Source organism: Mustela putorius, unplaced genomic scaffold (genome assembly GCF_011764305.1).
Source record: "Mustela putorius furo isolate JIRA1106 unplaced genomic scaffold, ASM1176430v1.1 tig00003898_pilon_pilon_pilon, whole genome shotgun sequence".
In the NCBI taxonomy this organism is placed as follows: Eukaryota; Metazoa; Chordata; class Mammalia; order Carnivora; family Mustelidae; genus Mustela; species Mustela putorius.
Window position 1 is genome coordinate 33,839,961 of NW_025422047.1, and position 22,637 is coordinate 33,862,597.

Here is a 22,637-nt window from a genome sequence, read left to right on the forward strand (position 1 = left end):
TAAATTCTACCCCTGAAACTAATAATGCATTAGATGTTAACTAGATTGAATTTAAATAAAAAATTAATAAAATAAACCCTACATGAATGGACTCATATAGTGTATACTCCTTATGTTTGACATATTAGCTCATAGATTCATTTATGTTGTTTTACACAGATGAAGGTTGTTCACATCCTTTATTGCATTTTATGAATATACCACAATTAATTTATGCACCCTACTTTTGATGGGCATTTGGTTATTTACCAGTTTTTAGCTATCATGAATGAAACTGCTATGAATATTGATGCACATGTTTCTTAGTGCATGTTTACATGCATTCCTATTGGGAGTGGAATTGCTGGGTCATAGAGTATGTGTGTATTCAACTTCAACAGAGAATGCCAGTTATGGCTTCTTATAACATCAGAAACTCTGGACATCAGAAACTCTGACGATGCTGAACCTAGGAGTATAATATGAACTCTCCAGAAGTCTGAATCTCATGTCTCTAGCACAATTCGTTTAAATGCATAAAGAACGTGAGTGCCAAGTAAGCAGTTGGTTTAAAGGAGGCATAAACGGCGGATCTAGGAGACTCCAGGCCAGGAGGCTCTTTGCGACTAGCAAGAGTCCCAGCAAAAGCCCAGCTCAGCTTAAGTTTTGGCTTGTGGTCCCCAAAGGCGCCCCTTGGGGCGGCTTCCGCCGGCTTGGGACCCACAGCGCGGAGGGATCCACAAGAGTCAGAGCGCGGGCGCGAGGCGGCGGAGGACGCGCTGCTTGTTGCCGAGCAACGGAGCGCGTTCTTCCTTCCAGTAGAGCCTGTCCGAGCCCACCCGGCTGCTCGGCCCCCCGGAAGGCGGGCGGGATATAACGCCGGGCCGAGGCACTGTCCACCTTCTCGCCGTCTGAATGGGAGCAGAGGCGTCCCGGCAGGCGGGTGAGAGACCGGCTGGGGACGCTGGGGACTTCGTCTGGGAGGCTGTGGGAAGAGGCTGCGATATTGGCGCGGAGCAATCGTCGTCTCCGGTTCTGCCTCTTTAATCCACACTAATCGCCGAGAAAATCAGCGTAGAAAACAGGGCTGGGGTTGGAGAGGGTCTCGGGTCTAGAGCAGGCTGCGATGCCCTCGGAAAGAGGGAAAACCTGGTGGAACGGAAAGATAGGGGGACGACCAGGCTGTGGGGAAAGGAAAAGGAGTCAGGAAGGCGAAGGACAGGAAGGGATCAGAGGGAGTGTGGCAAGGGAGAGGAAGGTCGCAGTGGAGGGAATTCAGTTTCCAACTGCCTGACCTTTCCTGGTGTCCCTTGACAGGGGCTGATTGTTTGGGGGCAAGCCTTACACACCATTAGGAGATCTCCCCCACTAAGGTCAGAGTGTCTAATTTTGGACTAGGAAGCTGTTTTCTGAGTGTGGCCCCCAAACCCTTTGGTGGGCAGTAGGACACTGCAGGCTTCCTGAAAGGATTCTCTAGCATCCCAGACCGCAGATCCACGGTGAAACTATCGCGAACTACCATTGCAAGAGTTTAAAGTTCGATAGTTCTTTTTATTATTCAACGTTCAAATATAAAATTTCAACAAATTGTTTTTTTCCTCCTGTTTACAGCTTTATAAAGGTATAATTTATATTCCATAAACGGCAGAGAACATACAGATTAGTAGTTAGTATAATGCATTACAATATCATGTACAGGTGTACAATTTGATAAGTTTTGACGGATGTACCCATCTTTGAAACAATTACTACAGTCAAGATAACTGACTCATCTTTTCCCCGTTTTTATTTAAAAATTTTTAAGGTTTATTTATTTATTTGACAGACAGAGATCACAAGTAGGCAGAGAGGCAGGCAGAGAGACAGGGGGAAGCAGGCTCCCCGCTGAGCAGAGAGCCCTATGCGGGGCTGGATCCCAGGACCCTAGGATCATGACCTGAGCCAAAGGCAGAGGCTTCAACCCACTGAGCCACCCAGGAGCCCCTATTTAAATTTCTGATAACTGAACCTTTCCATTCCTCTGTTCCCTTTGGTATCCATCCCTGTTCTCACCTGCTCTAAATGCCCAATACCAGCTACTGATCTGCTATGTGACACCATAGAATCGGTTGCATATTCTACAATTTCATACAAATGGAAGCATACAATATATACGGTTTTGTATCTGGCTTCCTTTACCCAGCATAATGATTTGCCAGGACCTTTGCCTCCATTACTGTAGCTTTATATTCAGTTTTGAAGTTGGATTGTGTAAGCCCTCTAATTTTTTAAAAAATAATTTTAATGATTTAAAGTTATTTAAACTTGTATATGCATTTTAGAATCAGCTTGTAATTTCTGTTTAAAAAAAAAAAAAAAACAAAGCCTGGCGGAATTTTGATTGGAATTGCATGGGATCTATAAATCTATATGGGGGTAATTGCTGTTTTAAACAATGTTGAGTCTTCTAGTTAACAAACATGGTTTGGAATTTTATATAGGTCTTTAATTTCTCTTACCAATGTTCTGTAATTTTCAGTGTAGAGATTTTGGACATCTTTTGTTGGACTTATTCTCAAGAATTTAATGTCTTTTGGGGTATTACTTTTCAGTGGTTTGATGCTAACATATTAAAATATGGTTGATTTTGTATGTTAACTTGTTTCATACAACATTGATAAGTCACTTATAGACAACTAGGGATTGTTTTGTAGATTTCTTGGAACTGTTGACCTAAAAATCATGTTACTTTTTCCTTTCCAATTTATTCCTTTTATTTCTTTTCCTCACCATATTGCAATGGCTAGGACCTCCAGTACAATGATGAATAGATATGGTAAGAGTTGAGGCACTTTTTAATATTTTGTTAATGGATATAAAGGTCCACCTACTTGCTTTCATTAACAATGTTACAATGATCAATTAAAAAAAAAGAGTTGTTACACTTTTGCCTAGTTTTCAGTTTTAGTGGGAGAGCAAAAATATAATGTTAGCTGTATTTTTTTTGTAAATTCTCTTAATCAGATTGATGTAACCTATAAAACATATTTGCACAATTATTTCTTTATTATTATCATGAGTGGGTGTTGGATTTTGTCAAATGGTTTTCTACTATCCATTGAAATGATCATATATTTTCTTCTATTTTCTACTCATACAGTGAACTATGTTGATTTTCAAATGTTAAATCGAATTTTCAGCCCTGAAATAAACTCTTTATGATCAGTATATATTATACCTTTAAAAATTTACTTCTGGATTTGATATACTAATATTTTACTTAAGATTTCTGGATCTAGGGGCACCTGGTTGGCTCAGTGGGTTAAAGCCTCTGCCTTCGGCTCAGGTCATGATCCCAGGGTCCTGGGATCAAGCCCCCCATTGGGCTCTCTGCTTAGCAGGGAGCCTGTTTCCTTCTCTCTCTCTGCCTGCCTCTCTGCCTACTTGTAATCTCTGTCTGTCAAATAAATAAAATCTTAAAAAAAAAAAAGATTTCTGAATCTATATTCATGAGGGATCATGAATATAGGGAAAAAGCATTTCCCTTTTAAAAAATGATTTTGTGAGGTTTAGTATTATAGTTATGTACGTCTCAAAATGTTACCATATTTTCTGAAAACACTTGTGTAAGTTTGGTGTTCTTTCTTGACTACTTGAGAGAACCACCTGTACCTGGAAGTGTCTTTGTGGTAAGATTTTTGGTAATGAATAAGCTTATTTAATATAGGACTATGAGGATTTTCTGTTTCTTATGTTAATTTTGCTAAATTGAAAATTTCAGAGATTTGACCATTTTATCTAAATTGTTAGATTTGTTGCTATAAAGTTGTTTGTTATATCTTCTTCTCCTTTCATATCTTTAGGACCTGTAGTGAAAAGCACTTTTTTATTCTTGATATTAGTGATTTTTTTCTCTTGTTTATTCTTAAACAGTCTAGGTAGCAGTTTTCTCAAAGAATTTTGTTGATGTTATTGAAAAACCAGTTCTTGGCTTCTTATTTTCTCAATTTTTTTTCTATTTTCTGTTTGATTGATTTATGTCCTTATATCCTTATATTTATCTTGGGTACACTTTACTCCTCTTTTTTTAGATTCTTAAAGTAGAACCTTAGGTTATTGATTTTAGACATTTTTGATTTAATAATTTAATCTGTACTGTTCCTTTTAGGCACTACTTTAGCTCCATCTCACACATTTGATATGTTGTATTTTCATTATTATTTAGTCTAAAATATTTCCTAAGATTTAATATTTTTGTATTCTTTTTTATTGTCTATTGATTTTTTTGTCACACTTCTTTGTATGGCTTTAAAAAACTGTTTCTCTAGGAATTACAATATACAATCTTAACATTTCACACTCTGGAGTTAATGTCAAACTAGTTCACATAAAATGTAGCACTCTTACAACTATAGTGACCTTACTGACCCTATCCTGGTCTTTTTGGTTCTTGTCATATGTGTTGCATCTATTTATACAAACACCCCACAAGACAATTTGGTTTTCATACAACTGAAAAAAAAAAAGACTAAGAAATGGTATTTTAAACTCATTCAGATAGTTTCCATCTCTAATCTTCATTCCTTCCTGAAGATTCAGATTTTCCTCTTATATAATCTCTCATCAGTCTGAAGTAAAACCTTTATTATTTCTTATAGTTTTCTAGTCTGCTGGTGAGCAATTCTTTTAGCTTCCTTGTGTCTGAATATGTTGCTTTCATTTTTTAAAAGAATATGCTTGTTAGATACATAATTCTTTGTCAATAGTTATTTGCTTTTTAAGCCTATTACAAATCTTGTTTCACTATCTTTTGGTTTCAGTGGTTTTTAATGGGAAGTTTTTGTCATTTGAATTGCTTCCCTATAAAAAATGTATTGTTTATCTCTCTCTGCTCTCAGTATTTTATCTTTAACTTTGATTTCCAGTAGCTGACATGTGGTTTTCATTGGTTTTATCCTGCTTGGAATGTACTGGGTTTCATTAGGTATTTCTTCAGGTCTGAGAGGTTTTCTCACACTTGTTTAAGTATTTTTCACCCCATCTTTCTCTCCTTTCAGGATACTGCTTACCCATATATTAGAACTTATGATACTGCTTCACTGGGTTCTGAGGGTGTTCCCTGCACTGCCCTCCCCCCAGATCTCTTCTTTCTCTTTTAAATATTGAATAATTCCTGTTGATTTATCTTCCAATTCACTGACTCTTTTCTTTGACTTCTCCATTCTGTTAGTCCAATTTTTATTGAAAGTATTATATTTTTCAGATATAAAATTTCTATTTTTTCACTTTTATGTCTATCCTAAGATTTTCTATCTTTTTATTCCTCATTAGCCTATCTCCCTTTACTTCATTAAACATAGTTATAATAGTTTCCTTAAAGGCCTTCTTTAATAATTTCAACTTTTGTGTCGTCTCTGGACTGGTGTCTGTTCATTATGTTTGTCCTTGAGAATGAGTCACATTTTCCTGGATCTTTTTATGCTGAGTAATTATTTTTCTTATTATATCCTGGATGTTGTTAATGTTTTGTTGTGTAGACTGTGGATTCTGCTATATGCCTCTGAAGAATGTTGATGTTTTTCATTTGGCAGGCAATTCACCAGGTTACACTCACTGTAAACTCCATCTGACTCTCTATATTTGGAAGTTAAGTTCAACTAAATCTCGCTTTAGCTTTTTAAGTCATTATTGTGCTGCTTTGAATTTGTCCTACATATGCACAGTTCAGAGGTCAGTCTAAACTTGTATGGGGTTTAGATACAGAATTGGGGGATTACCTTCTCTGGCTCTCTCTCCTTTGGGACTTTTTTCTCACTCCTCAGTAGTGGTTGTTGCCAGCGGTCTTTTCTCTGATTTGTCTGGCCAGAATGATGAAGGGCTTTCTATCAAAGTTTTTGCCACCTGCACTATGCCATTCTACAGTATGGATGGTATTTAGGGAAAGGCCACAATAGATCTGGAAACTCACTTCCAGAAGGTGTTTCCACAAGTGTCTATTCTCTTCCACAGTCTGCCTGCTTTTGTTTACTTTGAAGAATCCTGAGGTATTTGTTTTTTATATTTTCCCCAGAGTTTATCAACTGTTATTAGTAGGGGATTTTCTATGGATGTAGAAGTGGAACTCCAACAAATTACTTTTGAGATTGAGAGCATGCAACATTTAACATGTCACAACCATGGTGATAATAATAATAAAATTCTTTTATTTAACTGTTTTGGCTATCTGAACAAATTAGATGAAGGAAGTTCAAGAAGGAAAGACAGAACATGGGGAGAAGAAAAAGGCAGGGAGATATTTCATTGTTCCATTACCTGTTATGTATTTATGTTTGTATGTATATATATCACAAAGGCTATGGGCATATTCTGGGTACTGGTTTTAACAGGAGAATGTTTTTAGAGTCTTGAAATTTCTATCGGTTTCTGAATAATTTTTAACCAACACAATGTAAGTGTGAATTACTATTATTGATATGCTTAAGATTAAAGACAGCAAAACAAATATTATAGAAAGTATCAAAAAATAGAAAAAAATACAATTATCTTATTCTTTTAGCAAAGTTGTTAAAATGATCATAATTATTATTAAGCTTTTTCATAAATTATAATCAGTGCAAAAACAGGTCTCATTTCTACCACTGCTATTGCAAAAATAAGTAGTTGTTTTCAGAATATTTTTATTTTCCTTGCAATGTGAAGATTTTACTAGATGTGATAGACTTTCTTTGGACTTAGATATTTCTTTTGGAACTTATGTGTGTATTGGAAGTTGATGTTGATGTGAAATTTAGGGAGCAAATTGAGTTGATATTTGGCCCGGACCCAAGAGAACCTAAATCTTGTTCTTAATGTGTCACCCTTCCCTCTCAGGCACCCATTACTATACATAGACAAAGTCAAGGCCTCCATCTAACCAGCTGGTACTTTGGCTCTATTCTCAATATAATAATCTGAGGAAACAGGCCCAATATATAAAGGATTTCCCTAGGTGAGGTGGTTCCATGTTGCTTAGAACCAAGTTTTCTGGTGGTCTGCTCTGTTCATGTCTACCTTAGTTGAAGTCTAGAGCAGAGTATGGGTATTCTCTTCCAGTAGGAGGAATGGCCACATCTGCAAGAACCAGAGAGCAACCTGCCCCAGAATCTAGAGAATCCACTAGTCCGCTCTCTTTGGGTTCTAGCCATTTATGGTTGGAGAGCTTGATTCTCATGTCTGATCACACCGTGGAGGAGAGGAAAGAATGTTGGTTCTTGGCTTTTCTGACTACCTCACTGTTCAGGCACTGAACCTCCTGGGAAAGGAAAAAGGAAAAGGTTTGGAGTTCCAATAATTGGGGAAGAAGCAGAAAGTGAAATTACTGAAATTACTATTCAGGTTGTAAAGATTTCAAACACATCTGTCCCATTTTAAAGTATAAAGTAAACTTAGCCTGAATTGTGAGCAGCCGGCTTGACACCTTAATACTTTTGGTGATAGTTACATTATTTTTCCTTAAGAATCTCCAAATCAGGGTTGCCTGGGTGGCTCAGGGGTTAAAGCCTCTGCCTCCGGCTCAGGTCATAATCTCAGAATCCTGAGATCCAGCCCCCCATGGGGTTCTCTGCTCAGCAGGGAGTCTGCTTCCCCCCCCTCGCCCCCATCCCCTGCCTGCCTCTCTGCCTACTTGTGATCTCTGTCAAATGAATAAATGAACTCTTAAAAAAAAAAAAAGACTCTCCAAACCAGAACTGGTCTCTTTCTTTTAATAAATTACTACCCCAAAAAGGGAACATGTTATTTTCCCATGAGACTGGATGTTTAAAAGTCATTTTTACATATTTTGTAGTGTTGAGGGTTGGGTGGGGGAAGGAAAGTCACTAAGCTTTGTAGACTGCCCCATTTAGCATTGAGATATCACCTACCTTGAAAACACAATAGAAGTTCTTGTCAAAGGTAGAAGTTCTATATGGATGTGAAGAGCAACTTTCCTATGAAGAGCTCAAGGGCGTGTACTGAGAAATGTTAGACAATGAACACTTGATAAACTTCAATAGCAAACCAAAAGCCTGAGAGAAGTTGGGATGGGAATACAAAGCAGGAACTAAGAAACAAAAGGGAAGTGAAGTTGGGAGAGTCAAGTCAGATTCTCATCAAGGATTAATGTGCCTCTGTTCCGTGCTCTCTTCCAGTTACAGCCTTTTGTAGGAAGAAATGCAGATGGTGTCAGCGTGAGCATATCACCACCTGTGCAAACAGTAATAGCCAAAACACTATGAGGAGGATTATACAGCATGTATTATAAAAAGGGAAACTTCCTTAAGGGTTTTGGAAGTAATTTCTAGGGGTGCCTGGGTGCCCAGGTGGCTCAGTGTTAAGCCTCTGCCTTCAGCTCGGGTCATGAACTCAGGGTCCTGGGATCGAGCCCCGCATCGGGCTCTCTGCTCAGCGGGGACCCTGCTTCCCTCTCTCTCTGCCTGCCTCTTTGTCCACTTGTGATCTCTCTCTCTGTTAAATAAATAAATAATATCTTTAAAAAAGAAAATCATTTCTAATATTCATATACTATTGTGCAAAAAAAGAGCAAACAGTATATTATTTTCACTTTTTAAAATGAAATCTGGTTATGGATAGAACTGAACTCTTCAAGGTCTGGGCATTGGTGGAGATGGGTACAGAAAGAGCGCCTCTTGATTCCCAGATGAGAGCTCTGCCATGTAGCAGGGTCTTCTGTTTGAGAATTGCCAGCAAATATTAGATATTAAAAGCAATATGACTATATTTAGAGGCTAAATAAGATCTTTTGTTCATATTGCCCATAATGTATGATAAATGAATAATTCTAATTGTAAAGAACTTTTTTTATGAATTAATGTAAGTCCAATCAAGAATGTGGATAAGAGGGGTGCCTGGGGGGCTCAGTGGGTTAAGCCTCTGCCTTCGGCTCAGGTCAGGATCTCAGGGTCCTGGGATTGAGCCCCACATTGGGCTCTCTGCTCAGCAGTGAGCCTGCTTCCCCCTCTCTCTGCCTGCCTCTCTGCCTGCTTGTGATCTCTCTCTCTCTGTCAAATAAATAAATAAAATCTTAAAAAAAAAAGAATGTGGATAAGATGATAAGCAAAGAAATGCAAAGCAAAATAAAATTTTTTCCACATTTATGTGTTAAATCTGTCTTTTTTGGTATATGGCATAAAATGAAGTCTAATTTTCCCCTCCCCTGTCCTATAATCTACCAATTGCCTCAGCACAACTTACTGAATAATTCTTATTGACAATTTAACACTGTTTTTATAATATAACTCATAGTGTTCTTAATTCTTTTGCTCAGTCTATGTGATGATTCTAACAATAGTGTATCCAGTTTAATTCTTAGATCTGTGTAAGTTTTAATTATCTTGTTAGATTACTGCTCCCTCATTTCCCTTTTACAAATTTTGCCTAATCTATCCTGTTTTTTATTTCAAATGATCCAGAATTACTTTTGAGAGTCTAAAAATAGAATTTGTAGATTTTGATTATGATAGCATTAAACCAACACAGTATTTTGGAAAGCCCTTATGTAATTACAATATTTGATTTTTTTTCACCAAGGGACATTAACTATTTAGTCACATCTTTTATGTCCTTCGGTAAAATTATAAACATTTATTTAGTTTAAGTATGTTTCTCATTGTGTTTATTGCTAGATACTTTTAAAAAATTATAATGGAATTTTATCACTGTGTTTTTGAATGGGTCATTTTGGTCAAATGGAAGTTATTGATTTTGGTATAAAATTTTAAAAAATTTAAGTGTCTTGCATAAATCTATTATAATTCTAAGTAGTTCTTTGGTTTAGAGCTTCTAGGTAGATAATCATATTTGCAAATAATGGTGATATTCCATAGATGTTTCTGCTTTATTTTTTTTTAAAGATTTTATTTATTTATTTGATAGAAAGAGAGATCACAAGTAGGCAGAGCAGTAGGCAGAGAGAGAGACAGGGAAGCAGGCTCTCTGCTGAGCAGAGAGCCCAATGTGGGGCTCGATTCCAGGACCCTGGGATCATGACCTGAGCTGAAGGCAGAGGCTTTAACCCACTGAGCCACCCAGGCGCCCCTGTTTCTGCTTTATAATTTTTTTTCAAAGAACCTTGGCGTTGGGTTTCCTAAAAATACACAAATTAGTTTTTCTAATTCATTATTTTCTGGTTTTATCTTCATTGTTTTATCCTTATTTCTCAAAATTCCCCTCTTCTTGACTTCTGTGGAACTCTTCCCGTTTTCCTCTCTGTTGCTCCTACTCATCCCACTTCCCAGAGATGAATCCCAACTACCAAAGAATCTGTAATTGGGCCCTTCTCTATTTATATTTCCTGTTAGCCTGGCTTTTGTTAATGACCTCAGATCTCTCAGGATCTAAAAATCTACTTCAGGATCATAGATGAACTGGCCCTGCTGAATACCAGGTTAATAAATACACCTAACATAAAAATTTACCATTTTAACCATTTTTAAGTGTACAAGTCACTGAATAGCAGAGGTTTTATTGTGCACTTGGCTATGAAGAAGATTTCATCAAGATGATTCAAAGTTCCAATTTTATGAAGGATCTTTAATCACTTTCATTTACTCCTTCTCTGTGGCCAGATCCTGTCAGTTCTACCTGTTAATGTCTCTGTTTTCACTCTGCTCCATTACCAATGCCAGCCAGGCCTTATGCTCAAGCTGTGGAGATTCTTCTTTGCCTCTCTCCCTTTATTCTTTGTCCCCCTCAATATCCCCCAAGCACCAGATCCTATCAAGCTATATTCTGTTAAAAGTTTTTGAATGGTTTTCAGTAGCCAAGAGAAAAAGTACGAATATTTGGCATGCAAGGCCTCATGATCTGGCTGCAGCCTACCTTGTTGCTGATCATCTTACCCCTGTCATACAGTCTGTTCTAGCTCTGGAGGCATATTGAGGGAAGTGGGCTGGGTGAGAGATGGAGGAACCCACCACCAGTTGGAGAAGGAAGAGGAAACTGCCATCTTGGCCCAAGAGTAGGGATTTGGCCCTTATGTTGCCAGAGCCTTCATTTTTTTTTTTTCCCCTCCCCAGAGAACCTGTTTATCTGGAATTTTATGTGAAAATGTCTCATTTTAAAATGTCTCATTTTAAAATGTCTCATTACAAATTTGTATCTTTGAAAAATTTGGAGCAATTGTAAAATCTGTTCGTGGGCTAGCTTCCCTTCAGTTGATGGTCTCTATTCTCTCTTAGGGTTTCTTTAGATTCTCTCTGCCTGTCTCTCTTGTCTGGAATTGGGACATTACATTATAGTCTAAAGAAATGTTAAAACCAATCGGAGTTTCAGGAATTCCTACTGTAAAAAGGTTATTGCTTTGAAGGTTTTCCATGGTTCCTGTGAAAAGGCCAATGGCTGGATTTAAAATGACATAAACTAATACTACCCACTTGGGCCTCTGGGAGCACACCGAGCATTGTACCTTAAGAGGTTTTTTTGAGTTCGACTTGTATTTATCGACATGAGTTTTGTTATAGATATGTAATATATTGTTGTTATTTCACAGGACAAATTAGCCAAGATGTCCGCAGTTTCGAAGCATTTTGGACTGAAATACAAAGAAGAATCCTACATCTTTAAAGAGCTTGAGAGGATTCGACAGGAAACTAAAAAGGATCTTCTCCAATTCCAGCAGAAGTTGGCCCCCAAGCCGGCTGTGGATGAAGCTTCAGTGTGCGGCCTCCAGGCCCTGGGCCCTGCCCGTCCTGGGGAGAAGGGCAGCGCCGCCCACGATGGACCCCAAAAGCCATCAGGGTCCCCTCGAGCTAAAGGCCCTACGACCCTCACTGCGGCCCTCCTGCAGCAGGCGCCCCGAGGCGCAGCGCGGTCTCCGGCCCCGAGCGAGGAGGCCGCCCCGGGAAAGACCCGGCGGTTTCGCCCCCAGGACTTCTACATGCGGAGCTCTGCGTTCCTCCGGCACCCGCTCCCGAAAAAGCCGCCGGTCATCGCCTCCAGGGCTGGCACGTCCAGACCGTTAGTTCTGATGCCGCCCCCAGCGGCAAGGGAGAGGCCCGGGGCGCGCCTGGGCGCGAGGAGCCCGCGGCCCACGGGCCTCAAGCCGGTCCCGCATCCCGGCCGGGAGCGCGGCGTGAAAGAGGGCACGGCTCCGCCCGCAGCGGCCCGCCAGGCCAAACCGAGGACGCGCAGCTCCATTTCCAGCCGGGAGGGCGACGCGGAGGCAGGCGGCCGGCGGGGGAGAGCCGGGCCTCACACCCTCTCCTTGAGCCGGGCCTTAGCCAGCCGACCGCTCGGGTCAGTTTCCGAAAGCCAGCGGGGGAGCATCGGGCGGGGCCGCTCGCGGGAGGCCGCTCAGCCGGTGCGAGCGATCCCGACTTCCATAGAGGAGATCATCGCCTCCTTGCAGTCGGAGGCCCAGCTGGCCTCTGACCGGACCATCAAAGAGCTCATCCAGAGTGTCCTCGGCGAGAACTACGACCTTAAAATGGAAGTAGGTGAACCAGAAGGAGAATTAATATTTTTCCTGGATAAATACAACTTAAGGAGACATTCATAGCATATTTAAGTGCATCGGGTGTGTTACAAGCTAGATAAGCTAGACAAAACACCGGGGGCTTATTCAAGGGCTTAGAATTTGGAATTCGAATTTTAAAATATTCTATCCAGGGGAGCGTATACTCTTTCAGTGAAAGAAATTGAGAGATTATCTCAAAAATTAACTCAAAGTACATTGGTTGTAGACTCGAGTTATAAATATATCACTGGTAACTTTTCGTTTCAAAGTCGTTGTGACTATTGAGTTTCAAAATAACATGTTTTCTATAGAAAACTCAGTCATTTTCTGTTACAGCTTGGGATTGCCAGTAAATTTTTACACTAAGCACATCACTATATTACTGTTAAGAAGTTGAATTTGTAGTTCTTTGATATTTTTAGGGAAAAATCACTCTTAATATGTACGTTTTTAAAGATTTTATTTATTTATTTGACAGAGAGAGAAGTGAGAGAGAGCAGGAGGCAGGAAGGAGGGGGCAGAGGAGAAAGGAGAGATTGAAGGAGAGAGAGGGGTAGAGGGAGAGGAAGGGGTCGAGGAAGAGGGAGAAGCAGGCTCCCGGCTGAGCAAGGAGCCCCTTGAAGTGGGGCTCCATCCCAGGACCCCAGGATCATGACCTGAGCCTAAGGCAGATGCTTAACCAACTGAGCCACTCAGGCACCTCTCTCTCAAAAAATTTTTTTTTTTTTTTTAATTTACTTCCTAGGCCTTCCCAGTTATAGAGATGCTAAGTGATTCTTTTGTGCCAAGCAAAATGAGATATTGTATGCATTTGTCCCCAAAACCTCATCAGGTGGATACCTATAAAAGCCCCATTTTATACAGGATGTTTCCTAGCTTTAGTGTTGTTAAAGGATTGGCTCAATGTCCCGAACTAAGAAATGGCAGAGCTGATTCTACCCCAGGTGGTCACACCCCAGAGACTGTACCGGAAACATTCCAAAACTGTCCATTCCTTGATTGTGATATGTACCCAGCAGGGAGCAAAGCTAGATAGGCTAAGTTAAGATATATATTTTTAATGATTTTATTTACTTATTTATTTGACAGACAGAGATCACAAGTAGGCAGAGAGGCATGCAGAGAGAGAGAGGAGGAAGCAGGTTCCCGCAAGAGCAGAGAGCCCAATGTGGGGCTCAATCCCAGCACCTGGGGATCATGACCTGAGCCAAAGGCAGAAGCTTTGTTGTTGTTGTTGTTTTTTTTTTAAATTTAATTTATTTTTTAATTAATTAGTTAATTAATTAATTTTTAAATATTTTATTTATTTATTTGACAGACAGATTATAAGTAGGCAGAGAGGCAGGCAGAGAGAGAGAGGAGGAAGCAGGCTCCTTGCTGAGCAGAGAGCCCGATGTGGGGCTCAATCCCAGGACCCTGGAATCATGACCTGAGCCGAAGGCAGAGGCTTTAACCCACTTAGCCACCTAGGTGCCCCATAATTTTTTATTTTTTATTAACACATAATATATTATTAGCCCCAGGGGTACAGGTCTGTGAATCACCAGGTTTACACACTTCACAGCACTGACTATGGGGAGCACTCACCTTGGAGAGGGGCACATACCCTCCCCAATGTCCATAACCCAACCATCCTCTCCCTCCTCCACTCCCCCCCCAGGAACCCTCAGTTGGTTTTGTGAGAGAGTGTTTTTCATTTTTTTCTTTCCCTACTCCCCAAACCCCCCATTACTTATTTATTTGACAGAATCACAAGTAGGCAGAGAGGCAGGCAGAGAGAGAGGAGGAAGCAGGCTCCCCACTGAGCATAGAGCCTGATGTGGGAATTGATTCCAGTACCCTGGGATCATAACCTGAGCTTAAGGCAGAGGCTTTAACCCATTGAGGCACCCAGGCACCCCTGACAAATTCTTCATATCAGGGAGATATATGATAATTGTATTTCTCTGATTGACTTACTTTGCTCAGCATAATATCCTCTAGTTCCATCTACATTGTTGCAAGTGGCAAGATTGCATTTCTTTTGATGGCCGCATAGTATTCCATTGTATATATATACCACTTCTTCTTTATCCATTTATCTGTTGATGGACATCTAGGTTCTTTCCATAGTTTGGCTATTGTGGACATTGCTGCTATAAACATTCGAGTGCATGTGCCCCTTTGGATCAATACATTTGTATCTTTAGGATAAATGGCCAGTAGTGCAATTGCTGGGTCATATGGTAGCTCTATTTTCAACTTTTTGAGGAACCTCCATGCTGTTTTCCAGAGTGGCTGCACCAGCTTGCATTCCCACCAACAGTGTAGGAGGGTTCCCCTTTCTCCACATCCTCGCCAGCATCTGTCATTTCTTGATCTGTTAATTTTAGCCATTCTGACAGGTGTGAGATGGTATCTCATTGTGGTTTTGATTTGTATTTGATTTTGTATTTGTATTTCCTGATGCCGAGTGATGTGGAGCACTTTTTCATGTGTTTGTTGGCCATCTGGAAGTCTTCTTTGCAGAAATATTTGTTCATGTCCTCTGCCCCTTTCTTGATTGGATTATTTGTTCTTTGGGTGTTGAGTTTGATAAGTTCTTTATAGATTTTGGATACTAGCCCTTTATCTGATATGTCGTTTGCAAATATCTTCTTTCATTCTGTCAGTTGTCTTTGGTTTTGTTAACTGTTTCCTTTGCTGTGCAAAAGCTTTTGATCTTGATGAAGTCCCACTAATTCATTTTTCCCTTGCTTCCCTTGCCTTTTGCGATGTATGTAGGAAGAAGTTGCTGCGGCTGAGGTGGAAGAGGTTGCTGCCTGTGTTCTCCTCAAGGATCTTGATGGATTTCTTCCTCATATTGAGGTTTTTCAACCATTTTGAGTCTGTTTTCATGTGTGGTGTAAGGAAATGGTCCAATTTCATTTTTCTGCATGTTGCTGTCCAACACCAATTATTGAAGAGGCTGTCTTTTTTCCATTGGACATTCTTTCCTGCTTTGTTGAAGATTAGTTGACCATAGAGTGGAGGATCTATTCTGGGCTCTCTATTCTGTTCCATTGATCTATGTGTCTGTTTTTGTGCCAGTACCATACTATCTTGATGATGACAGCTTTGTAATAGAGCTTGAAGTCTGGAATTGTGATGCCACCAACTTTGGCTTTCTTTTTCAACATTCCTCTGGCTATTCGAGGTCTTTTCTTGTTCCATATAAATTTTAGGATTATTTGTTCTATTTCTTTGAAAAAAATTAATCATATTTTGGGGCACCTGGGTGGCTCAGTGGGTTAAAGCCACTGCTTTCGGCTCAGGTCATGATTTCAGGGTCCTGGGATCGAGCCCCGCATCGGGCTCTCTGCTCAGCAGGAGGCCTGCTTCTCTTCCTCTCTCTCTCTGCCTGCCTCTCTGCCTACTTGTGATCTCTGTCTGTCAAATGAATAAATAAAATCTTTTAAAAAATTAATTGTATTTTGATAAGGATTGTATTAAATGTGTAGATAGCTTTAGGTAGCATAGACATTTTCACAGTATTTTTTCTTCCAATCCATGAGCATGGAATGTTTTTCCATTTCTTTATGTCTTCCTCAATTTATTTCATGAGTACTTTATAGTTTTCCGAGTACAGTTTCTTTGTTTCTTTGGTTAGGTTTATTCCTAGGTATCTTATGGTTTTGGGTGCAATTGTAAAGTATCATATCCTCTGTAAAGAGTGATATTTGACTTCTTCTTTGCCAATTTGGATGCCTTTAATTTCTTTTTTGTTGTCTGATTGCTGAGGCTAGGACTCTAGTATTATGTTGAATAGCAGTGGTGATAATGGATATCCCTGACATGTTCCTGACCTTAGTGAAATAGCTCTCAGTTTTTCCTCATTGAGAATGATATTTGCTGTGGGTTTTTCATAGATGGCTTTGATGATATTGAGGTATGTACCCTCTATACCTACACTTTGAAGGTTTTGATCAAGAAAGGATGCTGTACTTTGTCAAATGCTTTTTTAGCATCTATTGAGAGTATCATGTGGTTCTTATTCTTTCTTTTATTAATGAATTATATCACAGTGATTGATTGTGGATGTTGAACCAACCTTCAGCCCAGGAATAAATCCCATTTGGTTGTGGCGAATAATTCTTTTAATGTACTGTTGGATCCTATTGGCTAGTATTTTGGTGAGAATTTTCACATCTGTGTTGATCAAGGATATTGGTCTGTAATTCTCTTTTTTGATGGGGTCTTTGTCTGTTTTGGGGATCAAGCTAATGCTGGCTTCATAAAATGAGTTTGGAAGTTTTCCTTCCATTTCTATTTTTTTGGAACAGTTCCAGGAGAATAGGTATTAATTCTTCATTAAATGCTTATTAGAATTCCCCTGGGAAGCCGTTTGGCTCTGGGCTCTTGTTTGTTTGGAGATTTTTGATGACTGCTTCAGTCTCCTTACTGGTTGTTGGTCTGTTCAGGTTTTCTATTTCTTTCTGGTTTAGTTTTGTTAGTTTATTCAATTCTAGGAATGTATCCATTTCTTCCAGATTGTCAAATTTGCTGGCATATAGTTGCTCATAGTATGTTCTTATAATTGTTTGTATTTCTTTGGTGTTGGTTGTGATCTCTCTTCTTTCATTCATGGTCTTATTTATTTGGGTCCCTTTCTTTTTTCCTTTTTGATAAGTCTGGCCAGGGGTTTATCAGTCTTATTAATTCTTTCAAGGAACCAGCTCCTAGTTTCATTGATCTGTTCTACTGTTCTTTGGTTTCTATTTCATTGATTTCTGCTCTGATCTTTATGATTTCTCTTCTCCTGATGGGTCTAGGCTTTCTTTGTTGTTTTTTCTCCAGCTCCTTTAGGTGTAGGGTTATGTTGTGTATTTAAGACCTTTCTTATTTCTTGAGAAAGGCTTCTATTGCTATATATTTTCCTCTCAGGGTTGCCTTTGCTGTGTCCCATAGATTTTGAACAGTTGCGTTTCATTATCATTAGTTTCTATGAATTTTTTCAATTTTTCTTAATTTCGTGGTTGGCCCATTCATTCTTTAGTAGGATGCTTTTTAGCCTCCATATATTTGGGTTCTTTCCAAATTTCCTCTTGTGATTGAGTTCTAGCTTCAGAGCATTGTGGTCTGAAAATATGCAGGAAATGATCCCAATCTTTTGGTACCAGTTGAGACCAGTTGACACCCAGGATGTGATCTATTCTGGAGAATGTTCCATGTGTACTAGAGAAGAATGTGTATTCTGTTGCTTTGGGATGGAATGTTCTGAATATATCTGTGATGTCCATCCGGTCCAGTGTGTCATTTAAGGCCTTTCTTTCCTTGTTGATCTTTTGTTGGGATGATCTGTCCATTTCAGAGCAGGGAGTGTTAAAGTCCCCTACAATTATTATATTATTGTATTATTGTCGATGTGTTTCTTTGATTTTGTTATTAATTGGTTTATAGAGTTGTCTGCTCCCATGTTAGGGGCATAGATATTTAAAATTGTTAGATCTTCTCGTTTGGACAGACCCTTTAAATATGATATAGTGTCCTTCCTCATCTCTTATTATAGTCTTTGGCTTAAAATGCAATTGATCTGTTAGAAGGATTGCCACCCCAGCTTTCTTTTGATGTTCATGAACATGCTAAATGGTTTTCCACTCCCTCACTTTAAATCTGGAGGTGTCTTTGGGTCTAAAATGAGTTTCTTGTAGACAGCATATTGATGGGTTTTATTTTTTTTATCCATTCTGATACCCTGTGTCTTATGATTGGGACATTTAGCCCATTTACTTCAGGGTAACTATTGAGAGATATGAATTTACTACTATTGTATTGCCTGTAAGGTGACTGTCACTGTATATTGTCTCTGTTCCTTTCTGGTCTACTACTTTTAGGCTCTTTCTTTGCTTGGAGGACCCCTTTCAATATTTCTTGTAGGGCTGGTTTGCAAATTCTTTTAGTTTTTGTTTGTTCTGGAAGCTTTTTATCTCTTCTTCTATTTTCAGTGATAGCCTAGCTGGATATAGTATTCTTGGCTGCATGTTTTTCTCATTTAGTGCAGTGAATACATCATGGGAATTCTTTCTGGCCTGCCAGATCTCTGTGGATAAGTCCACTGCCAATCTAATATTTCTACCATTGTATGTTATAGATTTCTTGTTGGGAGCTGCTTTCAGGATTTTCTCTTTGTCACTAAGACTTGTAAGTTTTACTATTAGATGATGGTATGTGGACCTATTTTTATTGATTTTGGGGTTCTCTGTGTCCTGAATTTTGATGCTTGTTCCATGTGCCATATTAAGAAAATTTTCTACAATAATTTGTTCCAATATACCTTCTGCACCCCCCTCTTTCTTCTTCTTCTGGAATCCCAATTATTCTAATTATTGTTTCTTCTTATGGTATCACTTATCTCTCGAGTTCTCCCCTTGTGGTCCAGTAGTTGCTTGTCTCTCTTTTGCTCAGCTTCTTTATTCCCTGTCATTTGGTCTTCTATATCACGAATTCTATCTTCTGCCTCATTTATCCTAGCAATAAGAGCCTCCATTTTTTATTGCACCTCATTAATAGCCTTTTTGATTTCAGCTTGGTTAAATTTTAGTTCTTTTATTTCTCCAGAAAGGGTTTTTATTTCTCCAGACTGAGTTTCTGTAATAACTTCCATGCCTTTTTCGAGCTGAGCTAGCACCTTAAGAGTCATCATTCAATACTCTAGATCTATTATATTACCCATGTCGGTATTGATTAGGTCCCCATCCATTGGTACTGCCTATTTTTTCTTTTTTTTGTGGTGGGTTTTTCCACCTTGTCATTTTATCCAGATAAGAGTATATGGATGAGAGAATAAAATATTAAAAGGGTGGCAAAGACCCCATAAAAATGTGTGTTTTATAATCAGAAGAGACCCCAAATCTTGGGGAGAGGAAAGGGGGTAAAAAGAAGTTAAAAAAATTAAAAAAAATATATTAGACTGGTGAATAGAACAGAGCCACCCACTTGATTTTGGGTGTATTTTGGTCTCTTAGAAGAAACTACCTTCCAAAATTTTAAAGAAAGAAATATACACACACGTGTGCGCTCGTGCACACACACACACACACACACACACAGTTAAACACGAAGGGATGGAATATGAGTAAAGATGAAAATTTTAAAAAAATTCTGAAAAAGGAGTTAATAAGTTAAGTTGTTTGGGAAAAGAGAGAAAAAGAAAGTGGAGAAAATTTGCTCAGGCTGGAGACTAGAACAAAGCCCTGTGCTAGATTGCTAAATTTAGGGTATATTTTGATCTATTATAAGAAGTTGTATCCCAATGTTTTTTTTAGAAGAAAAAACCCTATTTGTATACAAAAAACAAAGTTAGATACAATAAAGGATAAAATATGACTATAATAATGAAGGTTCAAAAAGATTTTTTTAAAAATAAAGGTATTTTTCAGATAAACTAGTTAAAAAACGTTAAAAGAGGAAAGGGCAAAAGTTAATAAAATTGAAACAAGAACAAAAATAAAATTTAAAAAATTTAATTAACTTTGTAAGACTAAACAGTCATGGAGAGAAAGCCATGAATTCCATGCTTTGCTTTCGCTCCTCTGGAATTCCGCTGTTCTCCTTGATCAGTGAGCTTGGTCCTGGCTGGATTTCTTGCTGCTCTTCTGGGGGAGGGGCCTGTTGCAGTGATTCTCAAGTGTCTTTGCCTGAGGTGGAATTGCACTGCCCTTGCCAGGGGCCCATCTAAGTAATCTGCTTGGGTTCGCTTTTGGGAGTTTTTGTTCCCTGAACGCTTTCCATAGAGCTCTGGAGGATGGGAATGAAAATAGTGGCCTCCCAATCTCTGGCCCACAGGAGCCGAGAGCTCAGGCCCCACTCCTTAGTACACCTTTGGAGAAAAGTGCTCAATCACTCCCATCTCCCATTCTCTGGCCGCACTCTGAGCTCACCTGGCCTATGATGGAGTGTTTCTATTTCTGGCGCACAGCCCCCTTTTGGAGTCTCCAAATCCAGCAGATTCCTGATGTTCCCTGAATCTGCCACTTGTGTGTTCCCTGCTCAAAGAGCAGTGGCCTGATGGTGCCACGGATCACAATTTAAGGTAACCCCCATCTGAGAGCTCACTCCTTGTCTTTGTCTCTGTAGCTGGCTTAATACCTGCGAGCTTTGCTACACTCAGACACCTCTGATCCTTCTGTGACCCCACAGGACCTGAGACCATTCTGTCCCTGTGAGGGCTCCACCCCCTCTTATCCTCTGGAGCAATGTCCCTCAGTGGAGCAGACTTTTAAAAGTTCTGATTTTGTGCTCTCTTGCTCCGCTGCTTGCTGGGAACTGATCCCTCCCCCAGCAGTATATCTCCCTGTTGCTTCAGATTCACTTCTCCGCAGGTCCTACCTTTCAGAAAGTGGTCGATTTTCTGTTCCTAGAATTGCTGCTCTTCTCTTTGACCTTCTGTTGGATTTTTAGGTGTTCAGAATGGGTTGATAATTACCTAACTGAACTCTTGTGACCTGATGTTATCTCAGCCTGCTACTTCTCTGCCATCTTGACTCCTCCTTCTCCTGTAAGTTTTAAAAACCTTAAAGGCAGGGACGCCTGGGTGGCTCACTTGGTTAAGCTGCTGCCTTCTGCTCAGGTCGTGATCCCAGCGTCCTGGGATTGAGTCCCACATTGGGCTCCTTGCTTGGCAGGATGCCCGCTTGGCAGAAGCTCTGCTTCTCTATCTGCCTCTGCCTGCCACTCTGTCTGCCTGTGCTCACTCTGACAAATAAATAAATAAAAACTTAAAAATAAATAAATAAAAAAACTTAAAGGCAGAGGCTTTAACCCATTGAGCCACCCAGGCACCCCAGAAGTTAAGATAGTTTGTCCATTTATCTAGACTTTGTTGTGACAGGGACATTCAAAGCAAAAATAGTAACAAGGGAATCTGGGTCTTACAGAAAGACAGAGGGAGGAGGGGAGAAGAAGGGAAGGGGGGAGAGTGGAGCGAAAGGCAGAAAAGAAGAAACAAGAGATCTAGTTTTTTGAGAATGGCATTGAGGATGACTGTAAGAGGGAAGAAGATTCTGTTACTGTTCTTAGCTGTGGCACCAAACCTCTTGTTAGTATACAGAATACTGCTGCCACATTATGTCTTTTAAAAAGTTTCAGCCCCAAAATACACTCTAGGCTGTAAGGAATGTGATCATAAAGCCCATTAGGGAACAAAAACATGTAAGGACAAGAGTCCCCAGTGTTGTCTTTGACCTAATGTTTGTCAGCAGAATAGGACAAATGTTTTCACTTAAAACCCACACCTCCTCATACTTACTCAACAGATGAGCGTGGCTGTTTTAGGGCCCTTTCAAAATGGGGATTTCTTTTCTTTTTCTTTTTTTTTTTTTTTAAAGATTTTATTTATTTATTTGATAGAGAGAAATCACAAGTAGGCAGAGAGGCAGGCAGAGAGAGGAGGAGGAAGGCTCCCTGCTGAGCAGAGAACCCGATGCAGGACTCGATCCCAGGACCCTGAGATCATAACCTGAGCTGAAGGCAGTGGCTTAACCCACTGAGCCACCCAGGCGCCCTCTTTTTTCTTTTTTATTATGTTCATTTAGCCACTATATGGTACATCATTAGTTTTTGATGTATTGTTCAATGACTCATTGTTGTACATAACACCCACTGCTGTGCCTGGGTGGCTCAGTTGGTTAAGAATCATTCTCTGGCTCATGTCATGATCCCAGGGTCCTGGGATTAAGCCATATGTCAGACTCCCTGCTCAGCAGGGGAGTCTGCTTCTCCCTCTCTCTCAGTCCTTCCCCCTGCTTATACTGTCTCTTCCTCTCACTCTCAAATAAATAAATAAAATCTTAAAAAAAAAAACACCCAAAACACTCAGTGCTCATCACAACACGTGCCCTCCTCAATTCCCACTTCCCTTCCCCTCTAAAACCCTCAGTTTGTTTCTCAAAGTCCATAGTCTTTCATGGTTTGTCTCCCTCTCTGATTTTTGCCCCTTCAGTTTTTCTCCCCTTCCCCTATGGTCCTCTGTGCTATTCCTTATGTTCCATGTATGAGTGAAAGCATACAATAATTGTCTTTCTCTGCTTGACCTATTTTATTTAACATAATCCCCTCCAGCTCCATTCATGTCAATGCAAGTGGTGGGTAGTCATCCTTTCTGCTGGCTGAGTAGTATTACATTCTGTATATGGACCACATCTTCTTTAACCATTTGTCTGTTGAAGGG

The 22,637-nt window shown here is 39.8% G+C and overlaps 1 protein-coding gene across 2 annotated transcripts in view; it reads left to right on the top strand.

The window, feature by feature from the left end:
- The first annotated feature begins 776 nt into the window (after positions 1-776).
- TTC6 (tetratricopeptide repeat domain 6) overlaps positions 777-22,637 on the top strand; it is a 228,482-nt gene continuing 206,621 nt past the window's right edge. For both annotated transcript variants that reach the window (XM_013046238.2, XM_045067622.1), the window contains exons 1-2: positions 777-922; positions 11,486-12,427. In XM_013046238.2, the coding sequence (XP_012901692.1) occupies positions 11,501-12,427 (927 nt within the window). In that variant the 5' untranslated portion in view covers positions 777-922; positions 11,486-11,500. The remainder of the gene's footprint in view (positions 923-11,485; positions 12,428-22,637) is intronic.